This window comes from Hypomesus transpacificus, chromosome 14 (genome assembly GCF_021917145.1).
Source record: "Hypomesus transpacificus isolate Combined female chromosome 14, fHypTra1, whole genome shotgun sequence".
NCBI lineage: Eukaryota > Metazoa > Chordata > Actinopteri > Osmeriformes > Osmeridae > Hypomesus > Hypomesus transpacificus.
The window spans coordinates 10,897,264-10,924,581 of NC_061073.1; the positions used below are offsets into that span (position 1 = coordinate 10,897,264).

The 27,318-nt window shown below is 46.8% G+C and overlaps 2 protein-coding genes across 3 annotated transcripts; one reads left to right on the forward strand and one right to left on the reverse strand.

The window, feature by feature from the left end:
* Nucleotides 1–420: 420 nt before the first annotated feature.
* On the reverse strand, nt 421–8,697 carry LOC124477069 (aldo-keto reductase family 1 member D1-like). Of its 2 annotated transcripts, none has more exons than XM_047034599.1 (10): nt 8,455–8,697; nt 6,261–6,367; nt 5,888–6,055; nt 5,679–5,795; nt 5,472–5,549; nt 5,025–5,147; nt 4,775–4,884; nt 1,140–1,305; nt 816–898; nt 421–678 (listed from the first exon to the last, which is right to left on the reverse strand). In XM_047034599.1, exons 2-10 carry the CDS (start codon nt 6,351–6,353, stop codon nt 636–638), a joined length of 981 nt encoding a protein of 326 aa, XP_046890555.1. In that variant the 5' UTR covers nt 6,354–6,367; nt 8,455–8,697; the 3' UTR covers nt 421–635. The 2 variants fall into 2 exon arrangements, with proteins under 2 accessions (XP_046890555.1, XP_046890554.1); XM_047034598.1 differs by lacking the exon at nt 8,455–8,697 and adding an exon at nt 7,362–7,437.
* LOC124477068 (transcription intermediary factor 1-alpha-like) lies at nt 5,198–17,381 on the forward strand. The gene is made up of 19 exons (XM_047034597.1): nt 5,198–5,210; nt 8,668–8,789; nt 8,981–9,096; nt 9,494–9,641; nt 9,754–9,886; nt 9,974–10,090; nt 10,209–10,323; nt 10,482–10,628; nt 10,790–10,904; nt 11,270–11,667; nt 12,873–13,010; nt 13,136–13,241; nt 13,339–13,396; nt 13,766–13,895; nt 14,295–15,211; nt 15,350–15,479; nt 15,584–15,652; nt 15,897–16,052; nt 16,150–17,381. Exons 2-19 carry the CDS (start codon nt 8,705–8,707, stop codon nt 16,396–16,398), a joined length of 3,327 nt encoding a protein of 1,108 aa, XP_046890553.1. The 5' UTR covers nt 5,198–5,210; nt 8,668–8,704; the 3' UTR covers nt 16,399–17,381.
* The last annotated feature ends 9,937 nt before the right edge of the window (nt 17,382–27,318 follow it).

A 27,318-nucleotide genomic window follows, 5' to 3' on the forward strand; every position in this document is an offset into this window, starting at 1 on the left:
ATTCACATTCCAAAATGTCTTGATGCAGCTTGCCAACCAGCCTCTTGCATTGAAAGCGCTTGATGCTAAAACATTTCTGTTCCTACAATTGTTGTTTGGTTGTTTCTGTGACTTTATGTGACAGTTTATTTTAGCCTGTCAAGTTGCACTGTACTGGGTGCTTACCTTTCTCACTCTGCACACAAACTGAACTACCTGACGGAGCTAAAATTAGGAAATGATTGGTCATGTTGTGAAAGGATCTTTTATTCTTTCACAACAATGTAGTAGCCTCCTCTGGAAGCGGTTGTATCGAATTGGATCAGGCGTGTATCTGCACAGAGACCTCTTGTGCTTAGACTGTTTCCCACTACAGGATAAAGAGCATGTGAGATGTTTCTTTCAATCCCAGCCACCGAACATGAGTCAAGCCTGATCAATGTCTATTCAGTATGGAACAGAGCCCCCTGGTGGAGATTTTATGCCACTGGCACATTGTTTGCAAAGAAAGATTCAAAAGGACTATGTGAACAAAGGATTTCACGCTCAGTGACATTATTGAAATTTTAAGAAAACAAGAGCAACCATTTATTGGAAGGTTTGATCTGTGAATCTAGAAACTGTAAATAGCTTTTTTTTGTGAGTGTTTTAAAATGTCAGTAGTCATCATGGAATGGATACTCAGGGTGGTCACTCCACCTGTGGATAGGAATACATCGAATCATTCAAAAGAAAGAAACAATGTACATGATGACGTTTCATATGATGCATCATATCACATGACATTAACATCAACAGTATCTGATATGAACAGAGCTGCAGAGCGCAGGACTCACATGAGCAGCTCCACGAAGCGAATGTTCCTGTTCAGCCCTTCGATGGCCGTCATCTCCTCCTCAGTCAGAGAAAAGTCAAATATCTGCGAAGAAGTTCAAGGACGGTTACGATCAACTGAACGCTGAAGTACAAAGCGTTAAACGTCACAAGTGTGTCACACTGGAACCATGTCCGCTATCGACGTCCGTACTGCAGGCGTGCGTGTGTTTCTAATGACCGTACGTTTTGTGATTTACTGTGATGTGTTTTTAACCATCCTGTGAAGCCACAGGCATATTTGGACACATTTGTGGACAATAAAGATTGAAGCCATTCAAAGCCACCTGGAAGTTGCTGGTGATCCTGTGAGGGCTGAAGCTCTTGGGGATGACGACCACTCCTCTCTGGGCGTTGAAGCGCAGAGCCACCTGGGCACTGCTCTTGGTGTACTTCCTCCCGATGGAGACCAGCAGCTCGTCTTCCAGGAGAGGAGGGCATTTCAGGTTTACCCTGGCTCGCAGACGACACACTGATTACTGAAAGCCCTGCCTAGGGGCGCCCCCGGTAGCTAACCGGATTAGTGTGTGTGTGTGTACCGTGTAGGCAGAGGCCCCACTGCAGGGCCTGGGTCTGAGTCTGGCCTGGGCCCCTTGCTGCATGTCTTGCCCTCTCACCCCCTGCCCTTTCAATCACACTTCACTTAATTCTGTCCAGTGAAGCATGAATAATGCCAAATATATCTATTTATATATATGTATATATAAAGGAAAACACTGTCTATCAGTTAGCTTGCTAGTCACCTGGACATGTATGTAATTAAGGACATAGTAAGGACATAAAATTGAATGGAATGTTGCCTATTTTGGATCAGATTGAGATCCCAACTACATAAGTCCTGATCGTGTTTGTTTTTTGGTTTCTGTGTTTGTTAAGCCCCTGTGTAGACTGCATTACAGGGGCGGTTCTACACGGGGGCCTACGGGGGCCAGTGCCCCTGTAAAAATGTACCTGGCCCCCCCTGTGGCCCCACTGAGCTGCCTTTTCAAATGTTTACACGTTTTTCTTCTTCTAGTAGTCATCATGAAATGAGGAAGGGACATTGCAGCCTTTTTTGTCCCAGTAAATAAAAAAGTGAGAGAAACATATCAAGGTATTGTGAAAGAAGTTTTGGGCCTATATGTACAATGAATGTGTTTCAGGAAGAAGCTTGATACAATGTATGTTAATTCAACTCCATTTGGTAGAGATACCACCTGTAGTTTTATAACACCTAACTAGGAGACATGAAGTCTAAGAGACATGAAGTCTGGGTGACCTGAAAGGGTTCTTGTCACCTGGGGGGGAAGAGACAGTTGGTCTGAAGAAAATGTGGATTCAACTGTATTGTTCTAAGGATTTAACCAATGACAGAAGAGAATTGGTATAGCTTCAGGTCTGTAGGATGGACCAATGGCTTTTGAGAACTGTTGTATCTATAAAATGGTCTGTTGAAGAATGTTCTGGGGGGGTTCAGGGCCATCAGCTGAGTAGTGCTGGTGGGCTGGATTCTCCCGGTTCCATTCTAGAATGCTAGATGGAGCTGTATGGAATTGTCTTTGTGTTATTGTCTTATGTTTGTGTGCTGATGATGTTATGTTGGTAACGTTATTATGCTTAAACCTACGTCAAATAAACATTAACTCTATACTTCACCCAACTTCAACTTGAACAATTGATTGTCTGCAAAAACTACCACGACAGTTTTGGAGGGGGCACCCGGATGTCCATTGAAGTGCGACCTGGACTCGTGAGTGGCAAGAACGGGATTCTTCCTCAGGGTCAGGTGGTTCAATGCGGCATTTTGAACAGGGGAAAAGTGGTGAGTTACTGAGATCGATTACTTTGAGTGAAGTTGTGGTGAGGTTGAAGTTGTTGTTGAATTTGATGGGGTTTTGTTTGAATGGTACAATTTTAGTCGGATAAATAGATGTGCAATTCCATCTTAATTCGGGTCCAAATTGTGATATTGCTACATTCCTACTGTAAATCCTCTGTGTTTAGTCTTTGAGTAGTTCAAAGATGCAGTTGTGGTCTGTGTTAAGTCTTTGATGTTGTTCAGAGCTCCAGACGTGGCCAGTTTATGTTGCTGCGCCAGTTGTCATATGCATTGTGCGTATGGTTGTCCATCCATGGGTGTGTGGATGAGTGTTTGGGTAATGTGGAATGTTCTTGAAATTCACAGTGGATGATCTGTGAATGGATTGGTTGAAATTGTCATATCTAGTTACCATTTATTTTTTTTCTCACAAATACATGTTATTGCGATATTTTAGGGAATTGTATGAGCTATCTAGGTCTATTGAAGTCATGTAATTACTAAAGTATACTAATACATGTTAAAGGGTTCGAGACCCGTTGCGTTGAAGTCGTACAAAGGATCTTGAGTCCCATTAGGGGTTACGAGTTCTGCATGAGTTTATTGCTACTGAGATGTGTGTGTTATGATTAATTCTTAGTTTGGTGGTGGACCAATGCGTGGCAAACATTGGTTAATAAATCCTAACCAAATTGACAAGTTGCAGATTGTCGACCAGAACTGAGATGGATGTGTAAACGGCTAATCTGATGTGGTGGTTTCCATGTTGAATTTGAATCCCGACTTCTCTTTTATGTGAGGAAGGAGAAGTTAAAGAAAAAGTGAGGAAATTGTATAAGTTTGTCTTTTGTGTTAAATGTTTGTTTGAAACAACGAGGAGCATAAGAAAATAACTAATCCATAAAATACACAATTTTTTCTTCCGAATGTGCTAGTCCGCCGTCTGTTGAACAATGTCTGCTAAAAATTGCCAGAAAGACAGCGCTTGGATAGGAAAGATCAAGGCTGTGGTTTCGTGAGTGTCCAGAGAGACAGGGAAAAATGGCAAAGGGATTTGTCACAGTTTAGAGACAGAATCAACAGCGATGGTGGCAAAGGAAGGAATTGCAGTTTCAAAATTGATACTAAGGAAGGGTAATTGCCTAACACATGCGCACACACAACGAGAGACGACAACTACACAATGACATTTTGTATCCTGATTAGGAATTGTATTGAAGCTGGATTTTTGTTTTGTTTTTGAAAAACTGTTTACTGTTGGATGACATTAATTGTACAAAAAGAAAAACTGTGGAAATGTGAAAGAAGTTTTGGGCCTATATGTACAATGAATGTGTTTCAGGAAGAAGCTTGATACAATGTATGTTAATTCAACTCCATTTGGTAGAGATGCCACCTGTAGTTTTATAACACCTAACTAGGAGACATGAAGTCTAAGAGACATGAAGTCTGGGTGACCTGATAGGGTTCTTGTCACCTGGGGGGGAAGAGACAGTTGGTCTGAAGAAAATGTGGATTCAACTGTATTGTTCTAAGGATTTAACCAATGACAGAAGAGAATTGGTATAGCTTCAGGTCTGTAGGATGGACCAATGGCTTTTGAGAACTGTTGTATCTATAAAATGGTCTGTTGAAGAATGTTCTGGGGGGGTTCAGGGCCATCAGCTGAGTAGTGCTGGTGGGCTGGATTCTCCCGGTTCCATTCTAGAATGCTAGATGGAGCTGTATGGAATTGTCTTTGTGTTATTGTCTTATGTTTGTGTGCTGATGATGTTATGTTGGTAACGTTATTATGCTTAAACCTACGTCAAATAAACATTAACTCTATACTTCACCCAACTTCAGCTTGAACAATTGATTGTCTGCAAAAACTACCACGACAGTATTGAGAGAGCTGAGGAGCTGGAATAGGGAGAGCCAGAGCCGTTTGTAATGTAAAGCCAAATTAAAGTATTTAAAGTTTAAATATCATTTGTTTCCATTTTTTTATGTGCCCCTCTGATTAAACACTGGCCCCTCCAGTTAAATTGGTCTAGAACCTCCACTGCTGCATTTGGACATGCTGCCAGACACGTGAAGTTAGTCATAAAGAAAATACAAATTGTGAGTTTTTCTATTCCTTACCAGGAGGCATCCCGGGAGGTTCCTATTGGGCTGTAGCCCACAATCACAATGTCATTCTGACGGCAAAACTGTAGTAACTTTGGCTGTGTGAAATACGGATGACATTCAACCTGGACAGAAAAACATACATAAATGTGCATACAACACACTGGTTAGGAGAATAGGTTAATCACAAGTCTAAACTGCCATTGGAAGTGGACACATAGAGTTTCTCAGGAACAAAGACAAAGGTCATCAAGAGGGATGGTACCTGATTGGACACAGGCTTGTGCTTAAGGCCCGGTTTGTTCAGAAGCAGCTCCAGTTGTCTGCGGTTGAAGTTAGACACTCCCAGAGATTTGCAGAGCCCCGCGTCTCTGCAAGCTTCTAAAGCCTAGTCATAGATCAGACATCGTTAACATGGACGTCCCTTCAGACACAGATCTGATTTACTAAGGTAAGATAGACCTAAACTCCTAAGACAGATGCATAAAACAAACTCTTAGCGTTTCAGAGGACTTTGAACACAAAGTTGATTACTGCTATCACAAAGGTTGCACTGGTACCTACATCTGTGCAGGGAGGGTCTTATCTTGGTATTGTGTACACACACACACACACACACTAACACACACACACTAACACACACAGCTCTGACTCAGTTGTAAACGCACAGCTGCTCTTTGCTCTCGAACACTAAAGAAGAAACCAAACTTACCTCCCATGTTGCACAGAGGTCTGTCTCATGGTAAATGTATTTCCCATTCTCATCTTTGGGATAGAACTCATCGCCAGGCTAAAGAAAACACGTTTCACAAACGATGGACAATTCTTTTTTGTGGTTGCATTGGGTTCATCATGCTGGCTACAACTTGTGTTTGAAACCGTTGTCATTCTAACAAATGTAAAGTGATCTGAAGCTAACCTTAAAGGCAGTTGGAAGCTCAATGATGTAAAGATCCACATAGTCTAGTTGTAAGGTCTTCAGGGTCCTCTCAAGCGCAGGCCTCACCAGCTCTCGGCGATGAAAAGTGTTCCAAAGCTGAGTGAAAGTTAACATTAAAGAAGTACAATTATTTTCAACGATAGGTTGAAGTGAACATCATGAAACACCAAACACGGACTGGACTTTACCTTTCCGCAATAAAAAATGTCTTCTCTTTTGACGGTTCCATCGGCAATTTTCTCTCGTATGGCTTGACCTACTTCGTGCTCGTTAAAATACACCAATGCGCCGTCAAAATGTCTGTATCCTACATCAATGGCATGTTTAACGCACTCCAATGCAGTCCCTTTGGGTGTCTGTCAGAAACAACACCAGGCCACACAGGTGAGCCTCACTGAACATAATACAGCTGTAGGAACATAGTGTTCAATGTTCCATGTCCAGTCGATCAATACATGTATATTCAGTTACAGCAATTTTTCTCAAAACACTCCTGCTCAAGCCTGTCACCGAACAACGTGATTGAATCCTGGGCGGGGAGCTACAGCTGTGGACTCTTACCGTTCTGGGATCTCCGTATGTTCCCAATCCCAACAGTGGAATTAGGTTCCCATCGCTCAGGGGAATGCGGTGGTTCTCTGCCGTCAGATCCATGGCTGTGTGTGGATCTGTGTACCGTGGTTAAACAGATCACTGAGGTACAGAGGTTAATCTGGAGCTACTCTATTACAGGTCTGCATAGTAATGGCCGTAGGTGATTTTACCACGGGTGCAGGGGGTTCATTTGCATTTACACTCCCTACTGTTGGGACGAACAATTGGGATCAAAAAACAATGTCATGTGTTTAGAACATTTTTAAGTGATGTCAGAGTTGTATGTTGTATCATGGTTTTTTTACTCTAGTGATGATTTTTTTATTCTAAGATCTAGTATACATTTTGTTTGTAAGCAAAAAAACACCCTTTGCACCCCCAGTTTTAAAACCTAGAATCACCAATGTAATGGCTGATGTATTGGGTAACCTTTGATCTTAAACATCATGCCTTTTCTGTGTTTCAGTATCACTCAAACAATATCATGGATGAGTTAACGATTACATTTTTGAGTATGCACAACCTATATTCAATCTAGTTTATATTTATTATTATTGTTTTCCCACCCTAACTAGTCCCTCCATGTTTGCAGTACAGACAGCATTGTGCGTCAAAATTTGCGTTTTGTTCCCGAAAGCTGGAAGGCTGGAAAGTTCCGTTGCACGGTGTAGGCATAATTAGCTTAAGTGCGGCATTTATAGGTTCAAAGGCATGCACTTTTAATGCCTGGTAGGGTAGGCTACTCAGACAGGTCGAACACAACAGCCTTCTGATCCAGAATATCAGCTGTCCTGAAAACGGACCAAAGGTTCACATGCTTATAGCCTACAAAAGACAAGTACTAAAACCTCTATGTATGAACATCAAAGTACATGTTCTCACAGGTTAGCAGGGCTGTATTGTGTCTTGCCAAGAAGTGCACCCCCTGTTAACTCTGACTAGGAAAGTGCCACATGCATGAAGTGTACTCTAGAGTCTCATACTAGTCCTTTCAATATACAGTAAGAATCATTTGATGCTGGGATAAACAGAGCAGACATTTCAGGGCAGGGCTGTATTGTGTCTTACCAAGAAATGAAGCAAAAGCAAAAAGTCTTTGCACTCGATCAAATTCCAGAATCTTGTCTCTTGACTTTTTGTAGATCTGTGTGTTGGTCACCCAGTATTTAAAAAATATTGTTCTGGTTTAAAGCAATTTTGCTCCTGTTTCTGTAAAATAGCTAAACTACTGAAATGCCTTCCGAATATACGAAACGACTTTTGGATACTGAAATGCCTTATGGATATTGTGAAAACGATTTCACACTCATAATTCTCAAAGCTTCTTACTCATCCTTATAGGAATTTAGCATATGACAGCGGTGTTGTAACAGTTGGGGCCCATGTGACGGTATGTAACGGACGTGGCCACGCTCCGTCATTAAAAGGCGTTGTTAGCCACTCGCTGGGCTCGAACGCACGACCTCCGACTTGCTAAGTGCGACCACTACCAGCTACACCAAAGAATATCTAGCGATTAGTTGACACGGGTAGCCCATTAATTACCTGAGGAGTGACTTTCACAGGTTCACACCCGTTACACCCACATAGAGCAGCTATGGCGTTTTTTGCAGCTTGTCATGTGGTATGTTTATAGACCACTTCAGCTCTGACAACTATCTTGCTATCATCATACTGTATGAATGCTAAAATAATTATGTACGTTGTGTATTTTACCCATTTCATAAAATAATTATGATTTAATTTCAAGCGGGCTTGATAGAATGGATCATTTCCTCCTATCACAGCGCTTACTGTGGGTGACCCCACCCATCTCGGATACTGCAGCTTGCGCGGAGCAGACTGGGAAATATCCCAATGTGGACATTCTGCATCCATTCACGCGCGCCTACAACCGCTCGGCTGTAGCATCATTGTAACTAACGCACGCACGCATGCACGGACGCAGCGAAACATATGTGTATTATTGTCATAATAGCCTTTGCAACTGTGTAATCAACAGTAGACAGTAGAATAGAAAGCAGAGCGCACAAATGAATGTGTGAAGATAGCGCGACAAGGTTTTTTTTAGTGCGGGATGCTGACAGCTTGAGGCACCTGGAGAAAATCATCTAGGTGAAGTCTACTGTGTAAACGATGGTTAAATAACGTTCATCCCTACCGCGATATTATAGCTGGATTATTTGCCTCTTGATGTCATGAAGAAAGCGATGGAGGAAAGTACGGATATACCAGACTTGGATGATGCGGCGGTGATCTTTGTAGAAAACGAAGCTAAATGTCTGTCCGTCCGGGGGGAGGCACTGAAGATGCATCCGCGCACCTCAAACGTATTGGACACCTGTCCCGTTTGTCATTCTCATTTTCACAGCAGAGAACCGAAGCTCCTGCCTTGTCTACACTCCTTCTGTATGACGTGTTTGCCCTCGCCCTCAAGAAATCTGGCCATGCCCGACCCAACGGCGAACTCCCTGTTTGACAGAGCAACGAAACCACGTGAGTTGCTCTTGTTTACAAACATTTGGCAAATGGGCGTTATAAAGATTGCATTTCACGTGTAAAAACGCTCTCTCTCCTTCTCCCAGATATATCCGTTACTTATAAATGTTGTTATGAATGAAAAAAGTAGTAGTGTGTGTAAAGTAGTGTGTAGGCTGACGTTATTTCTTCTTCCTTCCTAATTGTAGTCAACGTAATTCGATGTCCAGTATGCAGGCAGGAGTGTATGGAGGTGGACGTCATGGAGAACTTCTTTGTCAAGGACTCTTGGGAGATTCCTAGCTCTGTTCAGAGGACTGTCCAGGTTGGTGATGCATGCAGCAGTAATGAAGTTGACTGAAAACACTGAGGATAGGATAGGCAGGGAGAACCGTAGTTCCTGACCTTAGTATACATATTGTCATACATTATTGTATTTTGATAGAAAAACTGTAGATACTGAAAAATGCGATGCTAAAAATACTAATTTAGCAGACGCTTTTATCCATTGATATATACTGGGGGGATATGAACTTGTGAGGACGCACGCACCCACCTATGGAGTGAGTAGTTTCTGGGTGTTTCCATTGATCAAATGTATTTGTTTAGCCCCTTTTCCAAGCAATGTCACAGAGGGCTTCACACACGCCCGTAGAACTGCACCTAAACCAACCTCACCCCTCCTGGATCGGTCCTGTGCTACCTGGGCTCTCTGTCCACAGATCTGCATGAGCTGTGAAGACAACACGGAGGCCTCAGCGTTCTGTGTGGACTGTGTGGAGTTCCTGTGTTACACCTGTGTGGAGGCGCACCAGAGAGTCAAGTTCACCAAGGACCACACCATCCGGCAGAAGGAGGAAGTGGCTGAAGGTACTCCTTTCTGACTCGCTACGGTCAACAGCAAACAGCAATGATATGGGTTGACGAGGGGAGTTATGGGCTGTTTTGTTTTGCGTTGTTTTTGCGTGCGTTCGTGTCCCAGAAGCCCGTGGCGTGTCCAATCAGAGGCCAGCTTTCTGCGACATCCACAAACAGGAGCCCCTGAAGTTGTTCTGTGAGACGTGCGACCTGCTGACCTGTCGGGACTGTCAGCTGCTCAAGCACAAGGACCACAAGTACCGTCAGCCTGCGTGCGTGTGTACATCTCCTAGACGCCGGCACAGAGTCTGTGTTTAGAAACCATGTGGTCTGTCTCCTCACAGTTATCAGTTTCTCGAAGACGCCTACAAGAATCTCAAACGACACATGGAGACCGTGACAAACCAGCTCCAGGAGAAGAAGAAGGTTGTGGATGAGATGTCCAGCTCAATAGACAAGGGGTACGGTAGCGTTTGAGCGGCCTCACAGCACAAAAACTGTTTGATTCTTTTCTTATGTTATGAAGGATGACATTGGGTATGCCTCCAATGTGTGTTTCTTTGCATAACTGTCTTTCAGACTCTCTCAAGTGGATGAAAACCGCACGCTGGTTCACAATGAAATCAAGAAGGCCATCTGCAGTTTGATATTAGAAATTAACAGAAAGGGAAAGATTCTGGTGAATCAGCTGGAGGTGTGACCCTTCTTGAAAGTTCCTCGTGTGAATGTTGAGAGCTGCAATAGAACCCACATGAACCTGTTCTTATTTGGAGTTATAAAAACATGATGTTTTCTGTGGCTAGGTTGAGTGACACATTTATGAAAAATCGATCATTTCCCTGTTTCCCTAAGGCGCTGACGAAGGACAGTGAGACCGTTCTGAAGAAACAGAAGGAGGACATTGGCTACCTGTCCAGACACCTCGATCACGTGATTAATTTCACCCAATGGGCAACAGCCAGAAACAGTAGCACTGCCCTCCTGCATTGTAAACGCTTGGTATGATGTCCTTACAAATGACTCCTGCCCCTTAACCCATCACAGCTAATCAGTAGCCAGTTTTATAATGGTATGGGGGAGGAAATGCAGAACACATGTCTCGTGCCTCTCTAACCCAATGTCTTCCATGAGAATTATTAATAACATCCCTTCTGTTGCAGATTCTGTTTCAGATTGGGAACCTGCTGCGGGCCAAATGCAATACCTCGTTTGCACCGCAGAGCACTTTGCGCTTCCAGTGTCGCTCGGGGTTCTGGGCGTCCAATGTCGACCTGGGTAAGACTAGGAGACAGGGAGGGATATTTAAAGGATTAAGTGAGGAATTGGAGTGGTCGTGCAAGTGAATAATAACATTGATGGTTTTGGTGGAGTTAAGTATTGGTGGTTTAGTGCTTTTCAACAGTTACCATTTTATGTTAAAGTAGTCAGTTTTCTTTTTTGGGGGGTGGGTGAGGTTTTGAGGGGTGGATGGGGGATATAACCAAGGCATAAGGAACTGTGGTAGTGGTAGTATATTTTGCGGTGGTATATTTTGGTCTAAAGAGTGCAGAGGTTTGTAAATTAAAGATGCCGTTTGTGAGGAGCAGCTTTCCCACCCTGCTTGTTATGCAGAACCCTTCTCTGTGTACCTGTCCCCTCAGGCTCCTTAGTGGTGGAGAACCTCCCCAGCCACTCTCTGGGGGTAGGCTACCAGGGCCTCCATCAGCAGCTCCCCCTTCCCAGACAGGGCCCCCAAGGCTCCCCCTCTGGCCCCCCCCCAGGGCCTCCACAGGCCCACCCAGCCCCCCACAGCACCTTGGCCCAGCTCCAGCTGCAAGTGGAGAAGCTGGCCCAGCAGCCTCACTGGCAGCCTCCTCCCCCACCCTGGTCCTGGTACCAGAGTCTGGGGCTCCAGAAGCCTGCTCAAGGACCCCTCCATGTGGGCTCCCCATCCCAGACTGGCCTCCCCATGCCCCAACCAGGCCGGAGGTTCATGCCTCCACCTTCCAACCACCTCAGCCCCACAGGCAGTCTGCCCAGCCCTGGGTTTGCACCCCAGGTGAGAGTGCCTGTGAGTGTGTGTGTGTCTGTGGTCCAGTTTGATTGACAGAGATTCCTAACAGGCCAAGACAGTGGACGCTTTTGTCCTAAATCAAGCGGACAGCCTTCACATTTCAGGCAGTGTACACCTAGACATGTCAACATAGGTTTGAATCATCACTTGGCACGTGAATCCAATTCATGGACGGGGAAAAGGCTCAAATCTACATTAGCAGCAGCTAACGTGATAAAGAGCAGACTCGCAGCCCCTCGGAGGTTGATAGATATGTCTGGTCCCCAGAGTTATTTAGTCTAGCTTCCTGCTTGTTAGAGTAGGAGGATCAGGAGGACAGTGCTTTTGGCCTTCAGGTTGGTCACAGCAGTTGCATCATGCTGATGTGAACAAGCTGTTGGGTTTGCGTCAGCAGCAGTGGGGTCATTAAGTACTACTGGTTGCAAGCCTTCGAGTGGACTTGGGGCGTTTTCACTGTTCTAACCACTCAGTCGGGAGAGAAAAGCTGTACTGAAAGTACTTCCTGTTTTCTCAAAGGACTTCGATGTGCTTGAGATACATCACTCTTTCTGCTCTGTCACACACAAAGCAGCAATGGTACATTTTCTTCTTTTTGTGTTTAAAGAACGCAAAAGAGGTTGTCTTCTCCTGGGAACTGTAAGCCACTGCTTGCACCTGTAAGGCTGGCTGCAGACCAAACAAATAGGCTGTTTTGCAACTCAGTACTTAAAGCATAGCAGTCTGGAACACTGAAGCACAGTGTTTATTATGAGGGTGTTCTGTTCTTTGTTATGAAAGCACAAGGCCCCGGCCCAGACCAGACCAATGACAGGGCTGTGGGGAAGCAGGATGTCATGCTGTTAGATATCTCTGTCAACACAGACTGACAGGAGATGACCTGACATCGTCCATCTGTCTGTCTGCCTGTCTGTCTGTCTGTCTGTCTGTCTGTCTGTCTGTCTGTCTGTCTGTCTGTCTGTCTGTCTGTCTGTCTGTCTGTCTGTCTGCCTGCCTGTATGTCCGTCTGTCTGTCCGCCTGTCTTTCTGTCTGCCCGTCTGTCTGCCTGTCTGTCTGTCCGTCAGTCTGCCTGTCTTTCTGTCTGTCTGCCTGTCTTTCTGTCTGTCCGTTTGTCTGTCTGTCTGTCTGTCTGTCTGTCCTCAGACCCCTGTCATTCTGAGCCCTGTGTGGGTGTGTTTACCCCGGCTCCTAGGCGGTCCTGCCCCTGAAAGGAATGACTGGCAGCTCTGGTTACCAACCCCCGGATCCCTTCCAGCTATCCCCTCTCCATTCCCACAGCGCCCCCCTCCTCAGCAACAGCAGCTTCAGCTCTCCTCACTCTCATCTACAGGTACTCTCATCACTTTCTCTAAATCTATTCAATCTTTCTGACACGCAACTGTCAGTGGCTCTCGTTGAAACAAATTCATTCATTCGCGGTTCTTTCTGGGTGTTTTCTCTGTCTGTGATCTCTAGACAGAGTCTCTGTATCTAAGCCAGAGGACCCATGGTGTTGGTCCTGTACAGATACGAAGACCCAGCTTCTCCCAAACCTTACCACCCTTCCTACCACACAGGAACGGTTTGTACACACATCGCTGATATTAGTTTGACAACCCATGCTTGCACATTTCCTGTTGTTGTTGAAGAATGGCGGTTTGCTGTTTCATCTCTCCCAGCAGAGGGACTGCAGAGTTCCCAGGGGCTGCCAGCTGTGTCCCGGGAGGAGAAACCAGGGTGAGGTGACACACTTTCTCTCCATGGTAGATCGGTCTACCAGGGTTGCCCAATCAGGCAAAAGCAATCCAGGCAGTCGGTCGATCGCGCCGTGTGCTCATTGATTGTGAGAAGATTAAATATGAAAATGACAAAATTAAGACACAAAAATCTGTGCCTGTAATCTCTTTCTACTTTAACATTCAACAGCCTTTTATCCACAGCAATGCCTGAGAAGTCTGATTTACAGAAGTCCCCACTTAGAGACTGTGCCTGTGTATTGTTGACAGAAGTAGCGAGTAGAGATGTGAGGCTGGTAGCTAGCGCTAGCTACGTAACGTTGTAAGAGATCTAACCTCTCCCCACTCTTCCCTCTCTGGCGGTCTGAAGGATTGTATCCTGGAGGCCAGCAGAGACGCAGTCCAGCGCAGCTCAGACCTCAGCTGCCAAGAGGAGAAGAAGATTGTCCCCTGGACCCATCATCGTCATTAAAGACGAGCCAGAGGAGGACATGAGCTATGTAAGGCCTAGAAGTTCACACTGCCAAAACAAACAACAACAAACTACACCAGCAGCCACCAGTTGTTGGGTTGTGTCGGTTTGGTGTGATGTGCCTGTTGGTGTTTGTCTGGGCAGTGTGAAAATGTCAGTTATCTCTCCAAATGTTCTAAACCCACCAGCCAACAGGAGAATGTTTGGTGTTTGTTGGACATTGTTGGTGAACCGTGTGAACTTTTAAGAGGAGAGACGGCAAAATAAGAATCATCCAAATGCTTGAAAATGTGCAGTCGGCTCGAAGTTCTTCACAATGATGACATCTTTGTCAAGATTTGCAATAACTCACTGATAAATACCTCAGATCTGTGAGTTTTCGTGAGGGATTCCATGTACGAAACGTGTTTGTGCTGGTGTCTTTCAGATGCAGGCCTACCAGAAAGCCAGCCTCCCAGACAGCACAGGGGTTCAAGCCCCTCCTCACCACACTGGAGAACACATCCAGACTCACCCCAACCCTCCTCACCACACTGGAGAACACATCCAGACTCACCCCAACCCTCCTCACCACACTGGAGAACACATCCAGACTCACCCCAACCCTCCTCACCACACTGGAGAACACATCCAGACTCACCCTAACCCTCCTCACCATGCTGGAGAACACATCCAGACTCACCCTAACCCTCCTCACCACACTGGAGAACACATCCAGACTCACCCCAACCCTCCTCACCACACTGGAGAACACATCCTAACTCACCCCAACCCTCCTCACCACACTGGAGAACACATCCAGACTCACCCTAACCCTCCTCACCATGCTGGAAAACACATCCAGACTCACCCTAACCCTCCTCACCACACTGGAGAACACATCCAGACTCACCCCAACCCTCCTCACCACACTGGAGAACACATCCTAACTCACCCCAACCCTCCTCACCACACTGGAGAACACATCCAGACTCACCCTAACCCTCCTCACCATGCTGGAGAACACATCCAGACTCACCCTAACCCTCCTCTCCACACTGGAGAACACATCCTAACTCACCCTAACCTTCCTCACCATGCTGGAGAACACATCCAGACTCACCCTAACCCTTCTCTGGATGATCAGGCTAAGACCCCTCCACAACCTCCAAAGATCGGAGATGGCCCTGCCCAGCCCGACGGCCCTCAGCAGACAGCTGTGGCCCCAGACCTAGCTCCAGAAAAGGACCCTAACAGAGACCGCTGTGCTGTGTGCCAGACGGAAGGCAAGCTTTGGAGTTGTGACAAATGTCCCAAAGTCTTCCACCTCACTTGTCACATCCCATCCCTTCCCACATCTCCCAGGTATGTATATGTATACATACAGTACATTTGCGGACTACGAGAACCATTCAATAAATGATTAATTTTTTAATGCTTTACTTCCTGCTTGTTGTTATTTCCTGTCCGTGGCTCATTGGCTCTGTGGTGTTGTCCTTCTAGTACGGAGTGGCTTTGCACTTTCTGCAGAGAGCCGTCACTGCCCGAGATGGAGGACGGCCGCGTCAGACAACCAGAGCCTGTGAAGGAGGAACCCCTCTCTGAGCCCAGACTCTCCCCGGTGAACAGGACGGTCGGTTATTCTACCAGTTAACTCTCTTCTCTTCTTCTCAAGGCTGCTGTCGTCGTTTCTGTGAAGCGTGTGAAAGCGAACGGTGTGTTTCTCTCCCTCTTCAGAAATGCGAGCGTCTGCTGCTGTGTCTGTATTGTAGCGAGCTGAGCGCACGCTTCCAGGAGACTCCCCTGGTGAGTGGAGAAACAGGATGCACGAGGCCTCACTCTGACCAATCACACACAGTCATACTGTTGGAGCACAGTCATCTTTATTCTCTAGTAACCTACCTAGTAAAGCACCTTCAGTATGTCTACAGATCTCCAGAGACGGATGACTTAGTAGGCCCTGTTTTTTAAATATCCCATCGATTTCTTAAAAAAACTTTTGTTTATTACTCATTATCAACAATTATGATTGTTCTGTTGTTGTTGCTAGGTAATGCCAGAAGACACAGGGGCCGTGAAAGCACATATGAATCTGGCTACGGTGAAGAACAGGTTAGAAAGCCCATCGAGCCCAGACTACCACAGCCCTGCCCAGTTTGTGTCAGACGTCAGACTCATCTTCAGAAACCCTGCGGCCCATCAAGAGGTAGGAAGCCCCACAGAACACACCTCCACGTTACCGTCACTCGACGCATCACCCTCATAACAACCTATAAACAGTGTTGTTTCTGTCCCCGTGACAGCCTGGCTCTGAGGTGGCCACAGCTGCCAGGAAACTGGAGCGGCTGTTTGAGGAGCAGCTGAAGGTCGTCTACCCTGACCGAACCTTCCCAGAAGTGAAGACTGAGGTCACAGGTCCCGTGACCCCTCCGGTCTCTCCTCCGTCCACGCCCGGCCTCGCCCCGGCCGCTGAGCCGCTCAGCAGGTGCTCGGAGCCCCGGGGCGCAGCCTCTCCGATAAGCACCACGAGAGAGGAGAGGGAAGCCGCATAAAAGGCGCAATTCATCTCGACGAATCGTATCTTTCATCACTCCCTGATGTACTGTCACCTTTCAGTCGAGTCCTGACCCAAAAGCGGTCGATCTCTTGAGAGGGACAGAGTAATTGTACTTAGCTGCAGTTTTCTTTTTTTTTTTTGGGGGGGGGGGGGGATGAAGGAACTATTTTGCACAAGAAATGTGAAACAGGGTATCAAACCGTTGACTCTCCTGCAATACAACGCATTGTTATGGATGATGCAGTTTACAGTAATTGTGTTGTAATACTGTGACTACCATGACAATTACACGGAGATCGAGAAAAAGGAATTCTCTCCCACTGGTTTGGTGTTGCGCCATCCTGCCTGGCAGAATCTGGTTCTTGTAAAGACTTTGTGAATCTTACATGGAACAGAAGACTGTGACAGGGTCAAGCCCTCTTAGACCAGCAAACTGAAAACATGTTGTAGGAATCAAACCAGCCTGATAAAGCCTAAGACGATGTTTTTATTGTGAAACTGCATGCATGACATCATGAAGATGTTAGTTCTGTGGTTTAGTTGCTCACTGTTTTTGGACTGTTCTTGGTTACTTTATTTTTGTTGTGAAAGTGCCATAACGTACATCATTTATGTATTTATTTGAAGGTTTTCGTGTTTATGTTGCACACGCACTTTATTATTATTTTTAGATCCCTTCTGTTGTAAAAACATATCACCTTAATGGAACAACTTTTCATTGTTTGCCAGTATGTGTGACTTTAAAATAATTTTACTTTTGTGAGTCACACTGCTGTTTGCTGTAACCTTAATTCTGATGATCAACATTTGATTGGATGCTGTTCATTCATCTATGATAGGATGGTTAGTATGTTTTTACAGACAGTACATCTGTTAGCGTGGGTCATTTATATACCTACTTTTTTACGACCAGTACCTTGAAAACCAAAACATTTGGTCAAATATAATGTGCATGCAAGTTAACTTGCAGTCGTTCACATGTTGGAATTAAATCATAATGAAAAATATAAACCCTAATCTAAAATGTCCTGTTTTCTCTCACAGAACTGGTGCTGAATAACTTTGTTAACAGAGTTCAATGAACCAGCCAGTGGTTAAAATCTGCTATCAACTTTGGGGGGGACGATTATATTACATTTTCTCAAGAGTAATTCCTGAGGGAGACACCAAAATTACTGCTGTAACACATAGCACATTAAAAAAGAATATTGAAATAACAAATTTAATTTAGGTGATTTATTGTGGGGGACAAATCATATCTTTACCAGGATGGGGGGGGGATGTCCCCCCCCAGGATTTCCGCCTATGGAACCAGCCCCCCCTTAGTGTGTACAGTACATGTTGTACAGTAACAATGATGTCCTTAAGTCATTAAGCACAGGCCTCATACTGCCTGTGTTCGGGTCCCACTGTCGGGTCACAACAACATGACTTCCAACAGCCTGTTCTGACCTCCAGAAGATTAGCACCCTTCAACGCTGACCTCTGAGGCTCTGATGTCCTTCTCTGAGCCAGGAGCCAGCCCTGGCTGCTGTTTCTAGTTAGAAACCTGACGGGGGTGAGGAGGGGGGAAATGGCGAGGGGGAAAGAGGCAGTAGAATAGATTGATAGAATGGAATAGAAGAAGAAGAAGAAAGCAGTGATGTGGGAGGTTAGGAGAAGAAGCACATTACATACGTGTTCCTGGGATCCCTTCTCTGCTGTGTGGAGCCATGATCCAGTCTGGGTCTAGGTCAGGGTGTGTCCTGAGCATAGAGGTCCTGAGCCTTACAAGGTCACAAAAACCCTCTTCCTGTAACTTACTTGGTTCCTCACCAGAAGACAGATAAGATTAAGAAACAGGACAGCTGTAAAAGTAAGGTCTGTTGTTTCTTGGCAAGTTCAGTATGTTTGTTGTTTGTTCAGAAGATGCCACATTGCGCTGTCTGTGGTGATTTCGTCACACTGAAGGTGATGGAAGGGTTTGCGTGTGCTAAAGCGTGCACGCGGCTCAGTTTTATTCCAGGTGTTTGATAGTGTTGTCTGACGTTAAAATGACATATTGATGAGTCATCGTTTTTTCCAGACATTCGTTATTTGACGCTATGTCTTGGTACCGTACATTTAAGTCAATGTCCATTGGTTGAAAAAGTAGCACGCGGATTGTTTTTCATCTGTTTCAACCCATTACTCAAAACTTCTGTAAGAATAATTATCTAAAGACTACAGCAGTTTCTCACCACCGTAAGAACGACGTACTGCATGATTGAGGCATTTGTCCTGTCTTTGTCTTATGATGTATCTCTCGACAGTCTGTGAGGTGGTGGAGACATGTGGCTGTGGTTAGATGATCGTTTACCGCTGCCTCTGTCGCTATGCCCAGAGCCAGAGGACTGATTGAATTCGCAGAGAGCCTTAATGGTTGGTATGAAAGTTTTATTAAGTCAAGCAATTATTTTCTTCGTCCTTGCCAGGCATTGGCACATACAAAAGCTAATTATGCCCTCCAACAAATTGAGAAACCTGAGGAGTGTCTAAAAGCTATACAAGCATCTGTTTATGGCAACCTTTGATGAGATCAATCAATCATTTTCCTGGGGGGTAATTTCATCAACCTCAAACACTGCATGGTGAACAATTACACAAGTCTGTCTTCTGAAACGGCTCGTAAATTTAATGCGGACTTTGCATTGCATGTTTGGAATTTCTTTTAACCGAATAATCATGAAGACTGAATGGATTGCCGTCTGAACATAGCCACAACAGATTTTTTGATAACCACAAAACTGCTCCAGATGTTCTTTAATACTGGGAGATCGTGTTGTCATAGACAGAGCAGTCTGACTGAAGATGATAAACATATCAAACAACCTGAATCAATAGTTGTGGTTCAAATGCAGTATACTTTCAAAGCCATTAAGTTTTAGTGTAGCCTATATTACAATTTATTTGAGAATAGTTTATCTATCCGTCATTTAAAGTAGGTGGTGCTTACTTAAATATTTTGCGAGGGTGAGAAAGTGAGAAAACCAATGGATGTGATCTCTGACTACATTTCAATCTACTTAATAAACTGTTTGCCGACGTTTGCGCGGACACCGTGACTGCTAGTCGTTACTATGGCCCCTGCCCGCCCCTCTCAGTCATAATTAGACGTTCGTTCCAAGACAGTCACGCTGCTACTCATTCAACCCTGCATCACACTCAATCCTTTCCAGCGGTGCGCTCCAAATCTTTCTACCTTTCGTCTGGAAATCTGCGTATCTGTGAGAAACTGCGGGCTGGTGTTGATTCACACATAGTGTAGAATCTTAGACGTCTGCTGAACAGTATTTTAGTAGGTCAAGAAATCTCTTCATTCAATGGCTCCCTGCGCAGTGCTACTTTTTACTCTGTTCGGAGTTATCAGTGGGCAAGGTAAGTTACTCCACCACATTACCATTCACCAGAGATAAACCATTCGTGATTTTCACATTCGTTTACTGAATGTGTGCAATAAGTTTTCTTGTGTACTGAAAGTATTATAGAAACGGTTGGTGACCATGTGCTATTCTTATGTGTTTCATGTGCGTGTATGTGTGCGTGTGTGTGGAGGGGGCAGTATTTGAGAATGTATGCTATGACTTCAATGATTGTTACAATGTTAATTAAATATAACAGCCAAAACATGCATGCTATCGAATGGTAGGCACATTTACTGTAACATTAATCAGGATTACACAAGCATTACAAACATTAGCATAACAGACTGCAAGGCTGGGGCCAACTGATCAGTTAACTCTCTGATGGTGCGTACTCGGAGCCAGGGCCCCTGCTGTGTATTGACCCCCGAACTGATCAGGTAAAAGGATAGGGGGCTGATTTACACCCAAGTTCCTGTTTAAGGGTCACTGAGGCGTGAGACTGTCCGAGCCCAAGCCCAGGGCCACGCCCCTTTCACAGTCAGCAGGAGGCCCTTGCTCACGCCTTCCAGCCTATCAGGGGCAAGGTCAGGGGTCGGCGTGGGCTGTCCCTCAATTAGGGACGGGGTGGACTCAGTGGAACCGTTCTCACCAGATCAGGTGACAAGCACAAGCCTCGTGGATTCCAAATGGCGTGTTTTCCTTACGATAGAGACGCACACCTGTCCAGATAAGGCAGCCTGCACATCCACAGATGTATAGATAGAATGTTAATGAACCCTTTTAGACCACCACCCCCAGCCCCCTCGGCCATGAATCATGTCGGGAACAATGAGTCCCGCATGAGGAAAGGAACTCTGCGTTTCTGTTATTGACCGGGAGACAGAAGGTTCCAGAAAGCTCCTTAGATAAACTATCCAGGCCGAGTGAGTGAGTCTGCCTGAGCGTCTGGAGGGGTGGGCTCGCTCTCTGCCTGAGCGTCTGGGGGGCGTGGACTTCCCTGGACTCATTAAGTCCTGTTTACATGAGACGTCTAGACGGGGGCCAGCCATGCGCCCTGCTCTGCCCGGACTGAACCAACCCCTGGCCCTCTTCACCAGCTCTGGGTTCCAACCAGGACTTTAGCCCACTTGCAGACAGACAATGCATCACATAGGTAGACAGGCAGACAACGATGGCTGCTTCGAAAGGGCTGGTTTGCCTCGTTTGATAGAATAACAGGAGTTAGACTTAAGACTCTCTCTGCTCTTTCAATTAGTTTGCTCAAGGGGTAGACTGTGGTGACTGAGAAATGGCTTTGCCATGCTGTGTGAGTTAGGATTAGTTATCAGGAAAGAGACCAGAAGAGAAAAGATGACAGAATTCACGAGAGAGAGAGAAAAAAAAGACGCTCTCACATGACCACCTTTTCCTGTCGGTTGAAAAACGTTCATTCTGTGTCTCCTCCTCTGTGCTTGGAGAGAAACGTCTGGAGCTTTGTGTCTCCTGGGATCTGGCAGGGTAGTTGTTTGGGGCCTGCCTCTTTTTCAACAGCACTGCCGTGGGTTCCAAGGTGGTTTGGCAAGGATATATCAGCTCATCGTAATGCTCGAGAGCAACAGACTAGTCAAAACAGGAGCAGTCGAAGAGAAGCAACGAGCTGTGTTCACCACAGGAGGGGTTTCGACTAGTCCCTGTTTCTCTAGACTACAGCCTTTAGTCTTTGAACAACTCTTTTATTAGCTTCTCAAGAACATCCTGGTGTTTGTTTCAGTCTTCAAACAGACACCGTAAGGAGAGAGCGAGAGAGGTGAAGAGAGAGAAAGCTTCTCTGAGAGGCCTGCTGTAATAGCCGGTTACAAGCTTGTTAAGAAGCCGCCTTGTTTCACCTCATTGCTAGGAGGTTTATGAGGGAACTTCTAGGATGCTTCTGGTGCTTCCAGCCAACTTACTAGCACACCCCCAACCTGCTAGCACACCTCCAGCCTGCTAGCACACCCCCAGTCTGCTAGCTCACCTCCAGCCTGCTAGCACCCCCCCAACCTGCTAGCACACTTCCAACCTGCTAGCACACCTCCAACCTGCTAGCACACCTCCAACCTGCTAGCACACCTCCAACCTGCTAGCACACCTCCAACCTGCTAGCACACCCCCATCCTGCTAGCACACCTCCAACCTGCTAGCACACCTCCAACCTGCTAGCACACCTCCAACCTGCTAGCACCCCCCCAACCTGCTAGCACACCCCCAACCTGCTAGCACACTTCCAACCTGCTAGCACACCCCAAGCGTGATAGCACACCCCCAGCCCCAGCCCCAGCCTGCTAGCACACCTCCAACCTGCTAGCACACCCCCAGCCCCAGCCTGCTATCACAGCCCCAGCCCCAGCCTGTTAGCACACCCCCAGCCCCAGCCTGCTAGCACACCCCCAGCCCCAGCCTGCTAGCACACCCCCAGCCCCAGGCTTTGTGACGTGGCTGATGTTGGCGTCTGGAGAATCTGATCTGTTGTTTAGTAACATAGTCCAGCCCTAGGAGGGACACATGTCCAGGGAGGGACCGCCCAGATGAATGCATCTGAGATACATGAACATTTATTTTTCAAATTCACCTTTCCATCAGAAGACTTTTCATTACCTAGCCAGTCGCCTAGCCCCGGAAAGGTCATACGAGAATCCAGTCTAATCTCTCACTTATCACTGGATTATCACATATTTCTCTTGAATAAAAAATCATATTCCACAATACCTATCAGAAAAGCATTGTATATAACTTTTTGTTCAGTTATACCTTTGGCGGCCTCCTTTTTGCAATGTTTTATTTCAGACATAAAGTAATCTCTGAGAGCATTAAGCTCAACTATAAATTGAGGCCGACACATCCAGACTCTTGTCCTCCACTCATCACAGATGTCTGGCCTTGTGTTTATTTCCATAGACATGAGTTGGTTTCGCAATGTTCCGTTATTTTCAAAAGCTAACACACAACAGATTAAATTACACCGTCTTAACAAAATATTAGTTCATACCAAGACTGTGTCCTTTTCTTATACCAGTTTGGCTGATAGATCTTTGTTTGGGCCTAGGGCAAGCTAGCCCATGCAGCCAACCTGCCAGACGCAATTTAATGTTTGGCAGATCCCATCAACCACAAAGAAAGTTGTGTATTTGATGTGATTGAGACGGCTGATTGTTTACAGAGCCATGGCATTCCTCGCTAGCTAATCCACGTAAAAAAGGAACTGAGCACCACAGTCTTGGTGGAATGCCCGTCGGAAAGACTCTCGTTTCAGCACAACACAACCATCAGTCAATATGACTGGCCAAACGTTTACGATGATGAAAAAATGTGCCAAACTCGGTTGAATTTGTCTTCCTAGTATGTGCTCCATGTTAATCTAGCATAGATGACATGCTAAATCTGGTTTTCTGCGTGGGACTTCCAAGTGGAGCACATCAATATGTGTTGAAAGTCTTACTTGTCACTTTCACTATTTCTGTCCAGTCACTTGGATTGCAAACTTGCTTGTGTGCTTTTGTGTCTATTTGTAGTCAGAGGAACAGTAACAGCTGTTTCCCACAGAGAAACTGGGGGGCATTTTCACCTACACTTAAACACACAAACACACACAAACACAGACAGACAGACATACACACACAGACACACACAGACACACACAGACACACACACAGACACACACACAGCTCATCAGTGATTTTATTCCACAGCAGCGACAGGTGGAGAGCAGATCTCCATCGAGGACTGCTGCAAAGATGGTCGAAATCGTGGCATGGACAATGAGGACTGCACAGCCCTGCCTCTCATCTCAGAGTCCACTACCTGCAGGTAAGGTTGACAGGGAGATAGGGATCAGAGAGACTGGAAGGAATATGGCTTCATCCTTAATACCTGCCATAACCTGTGGAGAAGATTACAGTGTAGGTAATGAGCAGACTAGCAGCAGACTCCATTTCACCTCCACAGCGGTGTGGTGGTTATCTTAGCAGCAGATGACAGCTCTCACTTTCTGACACCAGACTTCCCGCCCTTACACCCACCCGGTTGGGTCTCTGCGCCACCTTCATGTGTGATGCTCACCTCAGAACTGGTCCCCCGAGGGCAAGTCTGTCGAGCTACTTCGGAGGGAAGTACAGATTGCGACAGGGTGAAGGATGACTTCATAAATCCCCCTGTCCACCTGACGTGAGAGAGTCAGGATGCCACTCCACCCCCTGAGAGGCTGCAGGCTCTGGGGGGACTGTGAAAGGTGGGCAGCCTCTGGTCTCTGCTCCGACGGTGACGGGATCCATTCCTCAATCAGCGCCCGCCGAGTGCAGATGTGTTTACTTTGGCCCTGTGGTCCAGAATGTGTTCATATTATGGTGGTGAGGTTCCAAAGATGAGGTTTGGTGACCGAGGGGTAAGAGGAGGTGGGGAGGTGCGGGGGTTGAGGGGGGGGGATGCAAGAAAATTGGGGTATTTTCGAATTCAGGAAATACCTCAAGACATGAAACTATATGCAGACAGAGGAGGACTGGAGGACCGGAGTGGGGGAATAACAGGAAAGCAGAGGGATTATTTCAGACACTGGGAAAGAGGGAGGGTAAAAGGAAAAGAATGAAGGAGCAGAAACCTCTTTGACTGTGACTGCCCTGAGATGGTTCAGGAGAGGAGATGGATGCTTCTGAGTGGCAGTGGAGATTTTTAGTTTAGATTCAGTTTAGTTTTTGTGTGTTTAAAAAAAAAGAAAAGATAAGAGGTCGATGCAGAGGCTTGTTGGAAGCGGGAAGAGCATGGCAGCGGCATCCGCCCGTACCATCTCGTCAAACGAACGTGTCCGCAGACGAGAGACGTGTGCAGTCACCGCTCCGCTCTGATTGGACGCCGTGAGAGCACAGCCAGTGGAAACTATCGGTGGAGCCATGTGTGTTTAGAGAGTATCTACTGAAGCCTTGATTAAACACCCTCCCACTGTATCCTAGGACCTGACCTTAGTCTTCTCCTCACAGACTCATGCTGCACCCGCTTGGTGCTACTGCTCAGAAGATGTCTAGGTAGATGGGCTCTGATTGGCCAAACTGGCCTGGTGGTCAGAGGAAGGGATCTGTCACCCGCCCAGGGCAGCACCCCCAAGTCAGGGAGGGATGGAAGTGTGTGGTTCTTGGATCTGGGATCCCTTACGATAACAACCACCTACACTACTGGGAACCACCCACCCAAGGGTTGAGAAGACATTCTATGTTTAGTTTTTAGTTTTAGTTTGACGTCAGAACCCAAGAACAGCCAAAGTGTGGAAAGAAACAGGAAATCCATTTGATTTGGATCTGTATCCATGCTAACGAGACAGAGCAGGCAGAAGTCCCCCCCCCCCCCGCCTCCCAGGTCACATGGGGCTCTCTCTCTCCTCTCTCAGCCCTCTGCGCAGCTGTGCCAGGCTGGCGAGACCCCCACGAGGCATGCCCGGGGCCCATTTTAATGGTAGCAGTTCAACACAGTGTTTCCACTCCAGCAAGCAGATCTGGGACGCCGTTCAGAATAACCTGGTCTTCCCTGTGTGTCGTGTTCTTCCCCCCTGACAGGATAGTGCAGGAGCAGTGCTGTGCAGCCGTTCTGGAAGATACTATCTGCACCAATGGCATCAACATGGCCAAAGACCAGGGAGCCTGCGAGACTCTGTACTCTGGGTCCACCTGTGAGACCAAGACTGCTAAGGTGTGCGTGTGTGTGTGTGCGGATGATAAGGGCTGTGTGTGGAGGGATGGGGGTTGTGTGTGGGGGTGGGGAGGGTTGTGTGCGTGTGTGTATGTGGGGATAAGGGTTGTGTGTCTCTACCTGTGTTTTCACAACACAAGTGCGCATGGGCATCGCAATGTTGGAGTCAGGAGAAGTGGTAGGAGGAGCCAGAGAAACAAACCAGTCATTGTTCGCTCCAAAGACTGTTTCTTTCCAAGATCAAGGCCCATCACTCATCTGGAGGGGAGAAGGAGAGAGATGGATCAAGTGTGTGTGTGTGCGTGTGTGTCGGTCGGTGTGTACACTCAGCAAGCAGGCTGAGACATGTCACTCTGGAGAGGAATGGAGTTCTGGTTGCTTTCAGGTAGATTATAAATTCACCTCAGATACTGTCTTGTCAAGGCTGTCTGCCAAGTTCCTGAAAGCCCTCTCTCTCCCATCCCTCTCTCTCCCATCCCTCTCTCTCCCATCCCTCTCTCTCCCAGCCCTCTCTCTCCCAGCCCACTCTCTCCCATCCCTCTCTCTCCCAGCCCTCTCTCTCCCAGCCCTCTCTCTCATCCCTCTCTCTCCCAGCCCTCTTTCTCCCATCCCTCTCTCTCCCATCCCTCTCTCTCCCAGCCCTCTCTCTCCCAGCCCCCTCTCTCCCAGCCCTCTCTCTCCCAGCTCTCTCTCTCATCCCTCTCTCTCCCAGCCCTCTTTCTCCCATCCCTCTCTCTCCCAGCCCTCTCTCTCCCAGCCCTCTCTCTCCCAGCCCCCTCTCTCCCATCCCTCTCTCTCCCATCTCTCTCTCTCCCATCCCTCTCTCTCCCATCCCTCTCTCTCCCATCCCTCTCTCTCCCAGCCCCCTCTCTACCAGCCCCCTCTCTCCCAGCCCTCTCTCTCCCAGCCCCCTCTCTCCCAGCCCTCTCTCTCCCAGCCCTCTCTCTCCCATCCCTCTCTCTCCCAGCCCCCTCTCTACCAGCCCCCTCTCTCCCAGCCCTCTCTCTCCCAGCCCCCTCTCTCCCAGCCCTCTTTCTCCCATCCCTCTCTCTCCCAGCCCTCTTTCTCCCATCCCTCTCTCTCCCAGCCCTCTCTCTCCCAGCCCCCTCTCTCCCAGCCCTCTCTCTCCCGGGTGAAGACACGCCCCTCGCTTTAGGGGGCTTTGTTTTCACAACACTCCTCAAGCCCATTCGTCACTCTTAGAGAAATTTGTCAGATGGGTTTAAGGGAGAATTATAAATCATTGTCAGTCTGTCTATTAGCCAGAGCCCCTCTCTAAGGGACTCATAGAGTTACAGGTAGGATAAACAGAGTATGGTGGTCCCCCTAGCGTTTGATCAGCTTAGTTTGAATCAGAAAGGATTGAACAGATGTAGCCTTCTGGGCCAGTCTGAGCCACCTTCTCACCCTGCTCTAAGAAAACCTTATGACATCCTGAATGACTTACTGGCAGACTGCTCACACACACACACGCACACACACACACACACACACACACACACACACACACACACACACACGCACACACACACACACAGCCTCTTATCCCAGTCCTGCCCCAGACTTCACCACAATACAATGATGATTGACAGGATATCACCCAGCTGGAAGGAAATGTTGTCATTTTTCTACACTGTCTGTCTACATCAGTCTGTCAGTCATTCTGACTATCTTGACTTTCTATGATCTTCTATCTGTATCCATGACAACCTGTGTGTGTGTGTCTGTGTGTGTGTGTCCCTCTCTCTGTGTGTGTGTCTCTGTGTGTGTGTCCCTCTCTGTGTGTGTGTGTGTGTGTCTGTGTGTGTGTGTGTGTCTCTGTGTGTGTGTCGCTCTGTATGTCT